Source organism: Camarhynchus parvulus, chromosome 2 (genome assembly GCF_901933205.1).
Source record: "Camarhynchus parvulus chromosome 2, STF_HiC, whole genome shotgun sequence".
NCBI classification, from domain to species: domain Eukaryota; kingdom Metazoa; phylum Chordata; class Aves; order Passeriformes; family Thraupidae; genus Camarhynchus; species Camarhynchus parvulus.
In genome coordinates this window covers 21,703,778-21,720,152 of record NC_044572.1, presented here as the reverse complement: position 1 = coordinate 21,720,152, position 16,375 = coordinate 21,703,778, and the positions used below count along the sequence as shown (strand labels likewise).

The 16,375-nt window shown below is 36.3% G+C and overlaps 1 protein-coding gene across 1 annotated transcript in view; it reads right to left on the bottom strand.

Annotated features, from left to right (window-relative positions):
- RUNDC3B (RUN domain containing 3B) overlaps positions 1 to 16,375 on the bottom strand; it is a 52,237-nt gene that overhangs the window by 20,866 nt on the left and 14,996 nt on the right. Inside the window, exons 3-7 of the mRNA XM_030971448.1 lie at positions 15,436 to 15,569; positions 13,273 to 13,358; positions 9,679 to 9,768; positions 6,470 to 6,550; positions 4,621 to 4,789 (exon numbers count right to left, since the gene is read on the bottom strand). Coding sequence (XP_030827308.1) covers positions 4,621 to 4,789; positions 6,470 to 6,550; positions 9,679 to 9,768; positions 13,273 to 13,358; positions 15,436 to 15,569 — 560 coding nt within the window. The remainder of the gene's footprint in view (positions 1 to 4,620; positions 4,790 to 6,469; positions 6,551 to 9,678; positions 9,769 to 13,272; positions 13,359 to 15,435; positions 15,570 to 16,375) is intronic.

Genomic DNA, 16,375 nt, shown 5'->3' with positions numbered 1-16,375 from the left:
TGAGATTTCCTAGTAGGCAACAGGAAAATCATATATTTATTTATACTCTTCCAGAAGAGTAGCAAAATGGATGAAAAAATGAGACAGGAAAGCCACCAGCATAAAACACTAATTCATCTTTCAAAAACAACCGTCACAAGTACAAGAAAAAAAAATCAGAATTCTACAGCTGAACAGGTGCAGGATGTTAGACAATACACAAGGTAAGAGTAGACTAAATCTACATGGATCTTTATAGTTAATGAAAGGGATCCAGAATTACTATAATAAAATATCCAATGTTATTTTAAAGTTTCTTTGAACTTTTGAATCATATACTAAAATGACAAAGAAGGTTCCAGTATGCCAGATGTTAGTAACTTCTTAGAAATTGCCAATTAAAACCAAATACAGTAAGTCTATGTAAAATTGTGCACATTCCTTGAAACCTGTGGAAAAATGTGCAACTGTTTCATCTGTGCCCATGTTTTAAAAAAGGTATTAAAACAAGGTAGTTTTCAGAGACACAGAATGGATGTGTCTGTTCTCAGCTCCTGCTGAGTTAAGAAAACAGGTTCACATTAGCTGGTAACAAAGTGCTACTAGTGTAATTCCTCACCACAAAGACTGTTAAGGGTTTGAAGCCTCTCTGGTATAAGAAACAGAAGGAGCTGGGATTGCTCAATTCGGGGCTGAAGAGAAGAGGGAAAAGAATCATATCAGTTTGCATCAGTGTTTAATGGGAGGTTGTCTGCATGATGGAATCAGACTCTTCTCTGTGATAGCCAGTGAAAAGAGGCAATGGGCACAATCAGAAATACATGTATATAGGAAACTATTTAAACATAAGAAAACTTTTCTTTCCTCTTTCCTTTTTTCCCCAGTAAACAAGCCTGTTCAAACAGGCCGGAGAATGTGTATCCCCAAGATATTCACAGCCTCACTGAAAAAGGCCTCGAGAAACCTGCTCTAGTCCACTTTTTTCCTGAGCAGAGGAGATGGACAAGACAATCTCCAGAAGTGCCACCTGACTACAACTATTCTGTGATCCTGTAGTTAAATATAGTTCTATCCATTGGGTATATTTATACTTGACAGGGACTTTTTAGTCTCAGTACAAGTTCCAAGGAATCTTGAGAGCTTTGCAGTATGCCTAGTTCAGTCTCATCAAATATTACTGTTATCTTGACTCCTACAATATTCCTTGGAGTTCTAAGTTAGCACTTTGAAAGTACTAAATGCTGCATTACAACATAACAAATTTCATGCCTCTCAAAAACATAAAAAAACCACCCCAAAACAAAATAAAAAAACCCCAACCATTTTACAGAAATATTTTAGACTGGAAGTACCAGTATCAGAAACATAATCCTATGTACAGTAAATACGTCTATCTATAACAACATGGAGATGCACATCCCACCAGTACAAGCATATAAACTTCCAGTATAAACAGTACACAAATAATTCAGGAGTTTACTATTCAAAAGTGAACAGCTTAAACCATTCCAGAACAGGGAAGGGATAACCTGCACATAAATAACAAATGTGTAAAGTATGACTCATTGATCTGGACAGGAGACAACTTGGAAAAGACAAAGTCATCATATTTCCAGAGTGGCCTGGGCAGGGCAGAAAGGAAGAGACAGTTCCTAACCTTTCAAAAAGCAAGAGGTAGGCACCATGAAATCAAGCTCTTAGGAGCCAGATTTCAAAAGACAGAATAGGAGGTAGTTTTTCACACAACAGATGGCAGATTCACAGAATGCTCTGCCAAAAAGAAAAGTTTGGATGGTGAAATTTTACATGGAATCGAGGGGATATATGACAAGTATTTGGCAGAGACATCTATCTGAGGTTACTACACAGACAAACCTTTTAGCTTCAGGCATCCCCTCAGGTGACACACATTGGCTAAGGCTGCTTTAGAAGAAAAGTGGGGCATAATCATGTGCTTTGTGTTTATTCTTTCCTCCACATCTGCTTTGGTCAAGTACACAAGATGGGACAGTAGCCTAACCAAGGAGTCTTGGTCTAAACCTGCAGAGTGCAGCTGATCCAATAAAGCAATGCTAGGATTTAGCTTGCTGAATTAACACCTGGCCCTATCCCTACCACTCAAATGGCTCAGAAGAGAGACCTTTATCTTAGCTGCAATCCAATTGCATGTCACATTGTGACCTGGTGCTATTAATGGCTGCAGCACACAGACTTACTTGGGAGGCACAAGAGGAATTTATCACTGTTTGGGCAAAATGAATGACAACAGAGCAGAAGAAGGATCCATCAGACCTACTGTATCAGCTATTAAAGACATTATTTTCAACTCGGTCTTCTTGTCACAAACACCCAGTTTTCCAACACACAGAATGTCAGAAAGCCCTTTTGTTGAAATAAAAAGTCTCTGATTAACTGCTACCTACTGCACTGAGTGCAACTCAGTCATTGGTGCAACTTACTGGCATGAAAAAGGGAAGGGAGAGAAACACTTGAGAAAGTAGCTCTATTACACAGTCCATCTTAATGGTCATTTGTTCAAGCTGTAATAGAACAGATGCAGTACAGTTGAAGGGAATAATATAAAAACATGGCAGGCACATCCCCAATGAAAACTAGAGAACAGAAAATTTTCTGGCTGTAGGAAAAGTAAGTTATTTTGCTGCTGCAATTGCAAGTAGGCATTCCAAAGGAGGACAACTAGGAAAGTGTCAACAGCTGTCAGAGTAGCTACCATTTTGAAAATTGTTTAAATGCACCAAAATTTCCAAAGATATATCCTACAACTGATTTAAATTCACCGCTATATTAGTTACCTATAGAAGTTAGCAATTCTTTACGAGAATGTTACCAGAAATAACTTCCATGGAATAGGAATGATTCTAGATCTTGGACTCATGAATAAACCAAAATCCCCATTTGCTGTTGCAGCCATTGACAACCTTTGTGCTTATGCAGACAAAAGTTCCTAGAGACTCTGACTGTGGATGTGGGTTACATGTTTCTACACATGAATGTCACAACTTTGATGGAGTATCTTTGGAAATTAACAACCTGGATATAAGAAGAAAAATAAACATCCACCTATTTCGCTCTCTTCAATGCTTCTCCAGACTGACAGGACTCTCCTCATGGTGGGGAAAAGCGTACACTCAAACTCATCCTATGTTTTTGTCTGGCAAGGATGGGAATTCCTTCTGGAGGCTCAAGAGAAAGGTTTTCATTTATGTATTTGAAGAGATTCCTTTTGAACAGCATGCTTTACTTTAAAAAAGCAGGGAAAATTCCCTCTGTTACCAGAGAGGGCCCCAGGAACACAAGTTCTTTTCATATGGAAAGTGAAACTATACCAGCTGAGAAGATTGGACCAGAAACCTGGATGCAACAGTTGAGGTTATATTTCAAAAAGAAACTCTAAAAGACTCAAAACACAAAAGCAATAATTGTATGCATAATTTAAAAAATTAATATAAATAAATATTAAATATCTATTTATCCCATAGTAAATCTGACTCTTTCACTGTTACTTAGAAAAACTCTAGCTTCTTTCAAGTGCATTAAAATAAACCAATTTTGATTCTACCTATTCCATATGCAGGGAAATAATTACACCTCCAAGCACCCTTGTATGGTTCCAGCCCTTCATATGGTTGACTTTATTCAGAGTTTCACAAAAATCAAATTCTTATGCTAGGAAAACAGAACAATAAAAATACTAATAGAAGTTATTTTTAAAAATTAGCCAGGTGTATTTAATTCTTTTCCTGTAATTTTTCCTGACCCCTCCTTTCTTTCTTTGTGCACTACTTTTTTGGTGTGTATGAAGAGTCTGTCCTCTTCTCTCTCTACTAGCAAATATGCATTGTAATTACTGTGGATGTAATAATGTTGTTATGAAAAACTGACAAGTACTTTGCTTTGAAAATGCTAAGTTACTAAAAGGTTTGGACATATATTTCATTTCACCTTTAACTTAAGGTATGTTGGGTGCTAGATGGAAAACTCACCTTCGGCTTCTGTTGTTACATTCAATATACCACCTAAATTAAAATCCAACACAAACACACCCTTTCTGTTTCCCTTTCCCATTCTGCTTCAATCAAGTTGTAAAACTACCTATTTTCTAAAAACGCATCCCAGTATCACTGAGAAGATAGTTTTACCTTCCATCTAAATAGATTACTTTGTTGATCTCCTTTTTGTTTAGCTTAAGACTAAGTGTTAAAGTTTAACATCACTATCATCATAAAAGCCTTCAACTGTCAGTCTACCTACAATAAAAATCTGTGACTTCTAAGGAAGAGAAAACTCATGTGAACTTTAAGCTCACAACCTAACAGCATTAGAGATACAGTGTCTGTAACTCCAAGATTGGATTCAGAAGCCAAAGCTTCGACATTAGATTGTGAAATCTGACCTCTGAATTATTGCTATTCTCTACCCCAACTCATCAAGCCTCTTTTCTCTCCAAACAGTGAGCAAAGATGCTTGGATACTCTGAGGATCATAAAATTTAGGACCACTTACATGAAGCTAAACAACATCTAATAATATATTTTCCTGCCTTTACTTAGATGGATATGTCACCAGCTGGCTGGTGATGAGCTTTGGTTCCACAGCCCCCACACAAAACAAATCTTTTACCTTCTGTTCCAATGCAAGCCGGTACTTCTGTTCTACCCTTTTGCATTTGTTGTACCAACTGCTGTCATCTGTGATGAAAGGAGGACCAATGTTCTCTGGAGTACTGCCCTCACTGCCACTGCTGCCCAGTGTTCTTAGCTCTTCTTCATCACTGCTGATACTGTCAGAACTGAAGAATCATATTTATTAGCCAAGTCAAAAGCTGTGCTTATAAAAATGCAAATTCTGGTTGAAATTGAAACATTGTATTTCTTTAAAAGCTCTGCAAACAAAAAAAAAAAAAGGAAACGTTGGGATATGATGGTTTACTAAACACAACTTGTATTTCAAGCATTTGTTTCTATAACCACCTAAAAAGTGGACAAAAATTTGCTTGTGATCTTTGCCAAGTCAGAAAACTGTATGTGAGCTACTTTCCTTAGTAAGAAAAGGGTATTTACAAATGGTAAATGCATTAAAATATAGATTTTTTTTCCTTAAAAAAAAAAGCAGAAACCCAAATAAGTGGTTGTCATTACATTAAAACAAGATAAATTTAAATCAGAATGTATATCTATGTTTATAGCAAAGATCCTGTGCCTGTTACTTCACAGAATGTATCTCCCTACATAGTAAGTAGACTCATTGATAAAATATCTTCATATCTTCCAGAATCAATGCATGCTAGAGAATGCAGACATCTGTCTCAAAGACAAGAATTTATTTTTGTCTCGAGAAGACAGAGGGGATGTCACCAATGCATATAAATATCTCAAAGGCAGGTGTCAAGAGGATGCTGCCAAGCTCTTTTCAGTGATGCCCAGTAACAGGAAGAAGAGCAATTGGCAATAAACTAAAACACAAGAAGTTCCATCTCAACATGAAGCAGAACGTCTTTACATGGAGGGTGGCAGAGCACTGGCACAGGCTGCCCAGGGAAGTTGTGGATGTCCCTTTCTGCTCCAGGTGTCACCTGCTACAGGTGACCTTGTCTTGGCAGGGGCTTGAACCGGGTGATTCCCAAAGATGTCTTCCAGCACGAACAATTCTGCGATTCTGATTTATACCGGTACCCACAGAAAAATCTTCCCTTACACCTATATTTCCACCTAACAGAATTTGCTAGTTTTTTTTAAGTAGTGATTTCCATAACCCTGTGATCCTCTCATGATACAAACTGAATCACAATTTGTCACTAACATGTAAGCTAGTAAGAACTTCAAGAGAGTAACTAGGATGCTTCATGTTCAGTTGTACATCTTCAAGACTATTCCTAACTGCTTCTCTCCTTTTGGTAAACCTAATAACAGAAAACGTATCATTAATTTCCATTAATCACCATGCTTTTTGGTGATGTCAAATCGCTACTTGATTTATTAGATAATAAGAATTCTTTTTATTATGAATCATAAGGCTGATTAGACGAGCAAAATGCAGCTAAAAAATCAGTTTACGTTGCCTGGTCACGACTTTCTGTGATGTGCTAATGGCTTATATTGCCTATGTCATATCTTATACTTATCAGGGTATATATTATTTTTATTTGCAAAATATCTATTTAGTTTTATGGTTACACAGAAAAGGCCTAAGAGAAAAGACAGCTTGGTCTGGTGATCATCAAAGGAGATGCAGCACTCATTTTCCACTGAACTGTTATTCTGAATCAAGGAAACACAATTAGCATGACTCACATTTCATGAATCATGTAACAATTCCAACAGTCTGAAAGAGTGAGGTAGCTGAGTGTACAGGTTAGTACTGAGAAATAAATATCATTTTGCATATGAAAATAAAAATAAGAGGCTCAATAAAAAGTAAAATCTTGCCAATTAAATAAAATTTTAAAAAGCAGAGTAAAGCTAAGAAGTACCTTTGGGTGAACTTCAAGTACGGTGTATAATCTATGACAGCTGGATAGCTTCCATCCAATCCCTCACCCTTCAGACAAAAACTGATAAAACAGAGCAACAACAATAAGTTTATTACAAGAAAATTAAATTACAGTAACAGTTGAATATTACCAACCTGAAACTTCATTTTTTGTAATTTTCTGGTGCTATAAACCCTAATTTTTAAACATTCACTTCTATTCTTAATAATACAGGGAGATGGCAAGAGAATAACCAGAAAGCTAACTGAAGCAGCAGAAACAGAAGAATTACGGACAAGCTTGGAATTTTCCACATTTAACATAATTTAAAGGGTTTGCAGAGTGCTTATATAACCATTCTACTACGTAAAAAGTAATTTTCTCAAAAATATTTCAAGGTTTTTCTCCTTTCAGACACTTACAGGTGCTGAGGTGCACGAAACTGAAGAACATAAATAAACCTAACTTTTGGAAAATGTTATTAAATGGCTGTAGCTTTATAAAGCTTTCATTTACACTGTATTTTTTTTTACTGGAAATAAATTATTGCATTTCAACTATGTTTAAATTATCACAGAAGTGACAAAATTATCCTGCTTCCACAAGGCTCATATTCCTCATTGCTCCTATCTCTGTTATTGATAAACAGATTCTAGTAGGTCACAGCTATTGCAATCACAAAAATTGCAAAGTCCCATTTTTGACAATGCAGTAATTTAAATGCTATTTGGAAAGTACATCTAAAGGGTTGTTGTTTTTTTTTTTCCCAAAATAAAAAGAAAAACAAGAAAGTGAAAAAGCAGGCCTCCAAGAGCACAATTACCTAATTCCATATTGCTGTGAGGGGAGAAAAAAAAATCAGATTATGTTCTCAGGCAAGCTTGCTGATCTCCAGCCCAAACCCGTACTTACAGTTCCACATAGATAAGCTAGTCAACATTTATAAGAGATACTGAACTGAAAAAAATCTCATATATATGATGCAAAGAATGGATACAGCTTCTCAGCCATTCAAATCACAATACTATGAAAGCTCTGCTCAGTAGTTCCAAGCAATAGGACAAGAGTCAAGGGGCAGAAACTGATGCACAGAAAATTACACCTGAATATAAGGAAGAACTTTTTTACTGTGCAGTTGACCACACACTGGAACAGATTGTCCAGAGAGGTTGTGGAGTCCCTCTCTAGAGATATTCAAGAACCATCTGGACACAATCCTGTGCCATGTGCTCTAGGATAACCCTGCCTGAGCAGAGAGGTTGGCTCAGACTGTGGTCCCTCCCAACCCGAAACATTCTGTGATACGTGGCACAATAAATACACTCCTGTAGTACTAAGCTCCCATTTTGCACAGGAAATTTGTAAACTCTTAAAAGCTGCATTGACAAAATGTAAATGTCTTCAAGAGCCAATCAGCAGTTAGAATACCATTAACAGGTTCCTTTATATTAGAAATCAGAGGACAAAGAAAGAACAAGTAGTCATACAACTAAGCTCTCATACCCTAGTATGTACCACCGAAGCTTTTGAGAGACAAACACAGTCAATTGATGATTATTTATGAGAGGATTTACATAATGCAGACCTAATCTTGCAATGTTTATTCAAGTATAGCTGTAGTCCTTCCAAGTGCAGAGCTAATACAGAAGCAGTTTAATTTCAGATTATGTAAAGCTTAAACTAATAAAATCTGGTAAGATTTGAATTTTGCTGTACACAAGACTAGCACTCTTATCATCCTGCAGCACACTTCTGCTGCTCCAGAACATATGCTGAGGATGCAGTTAAGCCAATCTAATGACACAATGCTGGAAAAAGAAGCTATCCTGTGTTTCCAACCTCTCCCTCCCTATTTTTCCCAATTTTTTTTAAATGCAAACATGACATTCCCCTCCTTACACTGGTATTGGCACTTATCTGACTCCATGGTGGCTCAGCAACCATCAAGACCTGCATTTTTAGGTTGTTTCCTTTTTTTTTCCTTTCCCCACCCAGCTGCAGTTCCATAACCAACTGAACTAAATGCCCTTTACCACCAGAAAGGGAAAACACTGCTCATTCCTTATGTGTTCCTTTTATTCTCTAAGCATTATTCTCCCATAATCTCTGCCACTAATAGGAGGCTTCTGTGAACCAAACTAGCTAACAAAAAAAGAACCACCCAGTCCTCTTACTAGGGATGTTTTTTGATTCTTCAACAATTTAGCTGGCTCATAGAAGGGTCCAACACGCCTGGCACAGAGGTACATACACAGCAGTAAATCTCTGAAGGGCCTTTTGGCAATGGTCAATCACTTAATGCATCCATTCTGTTTTCTGGCAGTTTGCCTCCTATATTGGTTTGTGACAAGCATTAATGCTACTGCAAGGTAAATACTAACAGTGAACTGACAGAAGAATGAAGAACATCATTATCAGTCTCCTTTTCCTTGTGCTGGGTTATGAAACTCTGCCAGTGGCTCTGCCTGAGGCTGAATTGGCCCAACCAGGCATATGAACAAGGTCTTGCACCAGCCAGGTTCTATCTTTTTATAGGCACTGTAATCTTTATATATTGCTGATGTTTTTTTTTTAATATAAGTACATATATAGACATGCCGTGTTTGTTTGTTTATTATCTAGGGTGTGCTTGCACCTTTGTTACCTCAAAATCACAGAATTAATCATATAGGAAAGTCCACAAAAGCCTGGCTAGAAATTGCAAAGGGCAATTAATGTAAGCAGTTCAGCTGCAGGCAATTTTAACACCAATTGATATTAAATGGCCATTTTTAAGTTACATTTTTCAAATTTAGAAGTGATAAAGTTAAAGATTACCTTCTACATATGCAGTTACAGTGCTATCCTTGAGTACCAGGACATAACCACGTACTTAATCACACAGTTCTCCTTACAGTTTTTAAATAACTTTAGAAGATGTCATGTCTATAAGCTTCATTTAATAGGTCTGAAATATCTTCTGCAATTATACTTCTTTCTTTTAGGATTTTGATACCTGAAAAAAATACCCCATAATCATGCAGTTACCTAAAGGCATAACTTGGTTCTTACCTAGAAGAACCATTCAAGATCTCTCTGTTACCCTCCTTTGCCTCAACCTAAGTTTTGTCTCTCAAACAACCACAGGAATTTAAGAATGTTTTCCATAATAGATTGACTTGTAAGTACTTTCCCTGAGCTTTTTGTTGTGAAGCACACAAATACAGTACCTGAAATCAATTGCATTGAGTCCCAACAGCATACCAGCAAGCATATTTGCTTCTTCACCAAGAACAATTGCTCCATCTTCATAAAACCTCCTTCAACAAGAAAGAAATTAATTCAGCTATTTTTCATATTTAGCAGAAAACTGAAGAAATCCAGTTTAAATTAAACAATTCATGAACCCCAGAGGCATTCATATTTCATTTCAAATAAAGTAAACTAATAGACTATATAGCACAAAACACCACAATCTTAAAACACAAAATAATTTAGACATAAGCAAAAAGAATTTTCAACATTAGTCCTATGAACTAGAGGAACAGGATGGATAAAATGCAAAAAAAACCTATGAAGGCATGTTATACTTTACTCTAAAAGGAAGAATTGTGTCATGTACATAAAGAAATAATGATTCCATCACACAAAAAGAAATTCTCTCTCACAATTGTACTTGCAGGTTCTTTTAAAGTTCAACATTCAATTTTCATTCTTAGTAGCTGATCTTTTTTAAAAAAGTATTTTCACCAATCAGCTATTTTTCAGTTAGTTTACCTTTTCTTAAAATATTGCATGCTGGGAAGATGCATGCTGGAAGGTCCTCAGAATTCACCTGAGAATTACATGTGGTAGGAGGGAAACCAAGAGGTGCTCAGTACCAGAGCCAAGGTTGAAATGTCACTTAGTAAGAACTGAGATGCACAGTTCACCTTTATGTTCTAGCAGTGGGTGAGTGCAGGAAGGTGCCAGATTACTAACTAAAACCAGAGAAATACCAGCAACACTGCCCTACCAAAACTCCATCTGTTTCAAGAACTGCATGAAAGCTTTTAGATAGTTCAGAGAGAGCTCCAGTTGGCTGCATGGTGAGCATCCAGAAAATACATGTTTTGAGGCACAGCTCCAGAAATTGAACTGTGTTATAATGCATGCTGTGAGAAGTCCCACTTTCGCAGCTTTGTAACAAACATCCATTCACTATATAGAGATGAGCTGTCCAAGATCTCAGATGTTCTCAGTAGAAGGAATAAATCTGTAAGACTTCCTCTCAGAAGACAGAGATTATAGTCCTGATAGTGAGGCTAGGAAGTACAAACTCAGCTCTGTGGGCTCTGACTTCAGGAAAGGCACGAGGAGGCTAAGCTGGCTGAGCCAGAGCACTGAGCTAGAGGGACTCCAGTCTGATTGAGCACAGTGACTCTTATTTGTGAACAAACAGCAGTGCCCCAGTACATACAGATTACCAGCCATTTCACTGGCACTTGTAAAATCACTGCCAGGTGCCAATCTGCACTGAATTCTTGTAAAATAGTGCCTTGGGAGAAATCACACAAAAAGGACAAGGCACACCTTCAGTGGTGAGATGCAGAAGTTAGCCTGGCAGTGCCAGGGTTAAATACAGATGCAGCAATCCAGCCAAGCCAAGAGTCTCCTTGGAAAACTCACAAATCTTCATTCAGTGCCATACACTTGACATCTCACAACACAACAGTCTGCTATAATTTAAGAGGCTGACCAACTAGTTTAAAAAATAATTCTGTGCCCATGCTTAATCCAACTCCTCTTCCAAATGTAATATGCACATCCAGCACTAAGAATGTGCTGCTTCATTCAAATACTAACTCCAGGCAGCTAAACACAACAGTGACGTTTAAAAAGAGCTATCAGCACGACAGATAATCTTGTATTCTATATACATGTATAACACAAGAAATTTATAGTTTATACTAATAATTACTAAATATGCATATAGTAAAATATATGTTTTTAAATGCTAAACAAATTATACAAAGCATCACTCAAAATTCAGGTCAGTTATTAGGTATCTGAAATCCCACATGGGAAAAGAAAATATGTCCATTGTTGCTAGTGGCTTTGAAATCCATACAACTGTTTTGCAGAGAAAGAGAGAAAAACTCCACAACTTTGCCAAAGTTGTAAAGCCGGTATGCTTATTGCAGCGCTAGACGCATGCGGAGATTGCTCTTAAAAGGCATACGTACCTCTGGGAACTCCAGATCCCTTTTTATCCCCCTCTCAAATACATATGCATACAATTTCACAATAGGTTCATACATATTCATTTTTACGAATTTCGCGTGACATTTGCCGCTAGTTCTTCTTTATCAGAAAGAATTCCTAGGTCAAGCTGACCTGCTCCCACAGCAGTTTCTGTCTCTCTTTATCTGTCTCCCCCCCTTATCTCAGTCCTTCACTGAATCCCTGACTCTAGGCATAGTTATGTTTCAAACTACAGACTTAACTCAAATATGTACATTTCACCTAAATCAAAATGGATTTCTACGCTGGGGTTTTTACTCTGTCTCACAGCCAAAACCTGAATATATAATTTTTATTTCCATTAGATGTATTTTAAAATATTACTTCAAAAGAAACTCTGCACTTACTACGTTTGGATGCAAGAGAAGTTGTTTTGAAAAGATATATCACTGAAAGAACATTCAAATATATTAAACATTAACATGTTCAAATAAATGAATTTGAAACTGCTAATCAAATAAGACCATTGTTATCCACTAACAAACTACACTATTGAAACAGGGACAAAGAATATACTACTTAACTACATAATTTGTGACCCTACTCTTCCTACCTCCTCCTCAGAAACCCATGTGACTTTTCAGTTTGAAGCATCATTAGTAAATCTTTTCCAGATTTTCTTTCTTTTATGTGCTTCTTGTCTACTGTAAATGCAAGCAAATCTGGGTAAAATAAGACAACAGGTTTTGAAACTACAATGAAATGGGATGTTTACCTAGTTGTGTTTCAAAGTCAGGTTAATACTGGCAAATTATATGGAAATATCTGGACAAACAGTATTAAACAAATAATATGCTAAATGAACAGAAGTCCTTATAGAGAAAATTCTTCTTGTTTTAACAGCCCATTCATTATGTCTAAACTTTTAGAGTTCAACACAAAGTACACGCTACAGATCCACTTGTATTCAGATGACTTCATCAAAAATCTGTAAGACATACTTGTTATGAGATAAAATAGCATCTAATAATCACATTATCTAAAACCAGTTCAAAACCGACAGCATATTCTCTATCACAAAGCATATTCTCATTCCTGATTTTATTATTTTATCAAATCTGTTACACATTTTTCTTATTATATCAAGAATCCTAGCTATGCCTGATCACCAATTCTGCTGCCCTACAGTTCTCAAGAGGTTCCAGGAATTCTCTTCCTTTTTTCTTCAGAAGTTCTATAAAAATTATTTTTCACCGAGTCCTTAGGCTTTCTATCAATTTTGAAAGGAATACATCTATCCTTACCACACCACAATTTCAGCTTTAGTTCCTACTTCAGAGAGGTTTTCTTTGCTTCTGACTTTTCAAGAATTCCAGGCTTTTTTCCAAATTTTTTAAATCACGAAAAGATAATCAATTTTGCAGTTTTACCCATGCTAAAACCAAATCCATACCAGTTCTAGATACCTTTCACTAGGTTACAGGTCTTTCATTAATGACATCCTTTACTATACAAATCAAGTGCACCATTCACTTCCAAACATAAGGCCCTCACTTAAACAACATTTACTAAAATATTGCAAAAATAAAATTCTTGTAGACCTGGTTGTTTTGAAGTCTCTCAGAGCTGTGGAAATGTATTCAGACAAATGTTTTTCCATAAGTGCTACTCTTATCCATGCTCGACCCTGCAAGACAAAACAGGGATCAAATATTTAAGCATTACAGAAAGAAACAGTTTTACACTCTGAAAACTAATACCATTGATTTACCTGAATAAATGACTGACAAACAAAACTAACATTAAACAGAAACAGTTGCTAGGATGTACTTCATTACAGCAATAACGAAAATAAAAAATGCTTTCTTACAAGGACACAAAGTTTATTGTGAAATAAAGTTATCCAAAATTTTAAGGAGAGGGTGGAGGGTTTTTTTCTTTAATTATGTGCTCCAGCCTTTTGAAAAGCTCATGTATGTGAGAGGCACAGATCAGGGCAGAAAGCTTTACATTTTAAAATCAATGGTATTGGAAACATCCAGGTGTTTCCACAGTAAAGTGGCAGTAACTTGTCCTCAAAGTGATTCTCTGTGTTCATTCAAATATTAGAGGGATTTAAATTTTAAAAAAAGAGTTGTGAAATATTTTTGCTCCTCAGTAACAACACTATTATAAAATGTGTACATAAAATACAGACATGAAATGAAATCAAAGAGACCTTAATCTTTTAGAGTCCAAAAGCAAAACTTCACTGGAACAGTTCCATAAACAACAGCAATACCTTCAAAAAATAACCCTTAGGAAAGCACATTGTGCTGTGTTTGTAGGTCTGGTGCACAGGATTGTGGCTTATAAGAGGGAGACATTTCAATGGCTGCCACAGCTATGACTGTGTTTCTGAGAACACGAGGAACATTTCTTGTAAACCATATAAACTTACAAACACTTTGTAAGTAGTAAGATGTCTTTATGCTTAATATATTTGGTGCTTACTGGCATCTAACTGAATATCAGTAAACACATTCTACCAGAACTAGCAGTAGATTGTAATCCTACTTCAGGGTGACCTGACTGTGGCCTTCTAGGGAGCCTACAAGAAAGATGGAGAGAGACTTTTTACAAGAGCATGTAGTGACAGAACAAGGGAGAGTAGTGTCAAGCTGAAAGAGAGTAAGCAGGAAGATGTCTCCGCCCACAGCAGGGGGATTGGATGTAGATAGTCTTCAAGATCTCTTCCAGCCCAAACCATACCAAGATTCTATGAAATGCTAAATAAAATTGCTTTCATAAATACCAACAGCACAGCAAAAAATTTAACATAGAAACTAAATTAAATCCCAATGAAATTAGGATATTTTTCTGGATAGCTGCCTTTATGTTGCCTTTATTTAGAATGTGATTGAAGCCATGAAACTGATGATGCTGCTTAGTTAAGGACTAAAGCCTATGCTCCTCCAGTGAAAGTAGAGCCAACTATCACTGGCAAACCCTTGCTGACAGCATCCAGGCTGAGGAGGACACTTACTCGGACACCAGTCAAACTGATGCACATGATGGGTATTTGTGTCAACATGCTCGCCATCTTTTCATATCCAGATATTCAAAATACTCCCCTAAAAAACTTAACACCATTTTCCACACTCACTGTTCAAATTAGGTTCTCTGTCTACTATTTGGAAGAAGTATTCCAGAGAGTAATACAAAGTTTTTATTTATTGATAGGAGTATTTCAGAAAATAGCCTTGCAGCTTATTATCTGCTGAATTTAAATATTCATACCTATCAAAATCTCAGAATTCAGAAAGACCTATAAAATAAATCTTAAGAGCTGATCCCACCTATTCTATCAGTGCATAAATTCTACATGAAGTAAAATTACTAGAAGGAAAAAGAAAAAAAATCACCCAATTTTTACAATTTAATATTTCTTAGGCATGTCCACAGGAACTTAATTTCCCTTAAAAAACTGTGTTTTCAAAAAATTATGTAAAGTAAAAAATCTGAAGATAATCCTTTTATAACATAACACAATCACTGAATTGAGAGAATTTTTCATACTGAGTAAAAAATCTTAAAGGGAACACATTTTGATTTAAAAGTGGGGTTTTTAAAAAGCAAATATTTACTAGGCACATTAAAAAAATTTCGAGCAATGAAAAAATGTGTGGAGCAAGCTAAGTACTATGGTTTTTTTACAGGTACAGAAATGTCACAAAAATTACAGAAATGTAATAAAATAATCACTTAGCCTTTCTCTTGCCTACCTTAGCTCTAGAAGAGCCAACATTCTCCATGTTCTCAATGCTGCAGATGCAGTTGTGGGAGACTTTTCGGCAAGCTACGCGAATGTAGTCCCAGAAACTGCGAGGGCTTTCATAGCCAAACCAGGAGATCTGACCTTCAATCAAAACACAAGACATAGAAAGATTTATGGACCTCCCTCTCTGCTTATTGGAGATAAATGCAATTAAATACTCCCCGATATGCTGCCTTTACCAAAAGGATTTTATACAAACAATGTATAAATGAATTCCTACTGAAAACTGACCCATAGATGTAAAAAAAGTTGCATTATGAAAATCATCCTGGTTTGAAAGTGAAGCACAAAGAGAAGTTCAGGGCAGGCTTTGTGTATATATGTGTATTTTCTTGGGCTTTTTCTTGTTATTATGCTAAAATAAGAGTCCTTCACAGAACTCTTCAATCACAACAGAGCACAAACTTGTGACTTAAAAATATGAGGCAAGAAGTATTTATGCTATTTCTATAGACAGCATATACATTTCACTAATACAGTCAAGTACAGAGATTTTTGTTCTTAAAATTATAAAAATAAAAAAATATAAACCACCACTTTGCTGTGGTAGTATTATCTTTATTTTAGGAACATACTGTATTTTTTCAAAAGGTACTTTCATTTGAAGAGAAGCTGATGCATAAGCAAAAAAGTTTTGCAATCACAATTTCTTTTAAGTATACACAGAACATTCCCTCAGAAGCTGAGAGAAAATAATTGAGCAGATCATTACCCCTTCTGGAGCTACAACCAAAATCTTTCATATTTTTTCCAGTTTGCAATGTATTGCACTTAGAAAATGAAAGGCAAAACTACGTAGCACTCGCAACATCTCCACATAAATTTCATCAGCAGCACAACAGCTCAACCCCATTTTTCAGAGTGAACAGCACACTGTTCTCACTTTG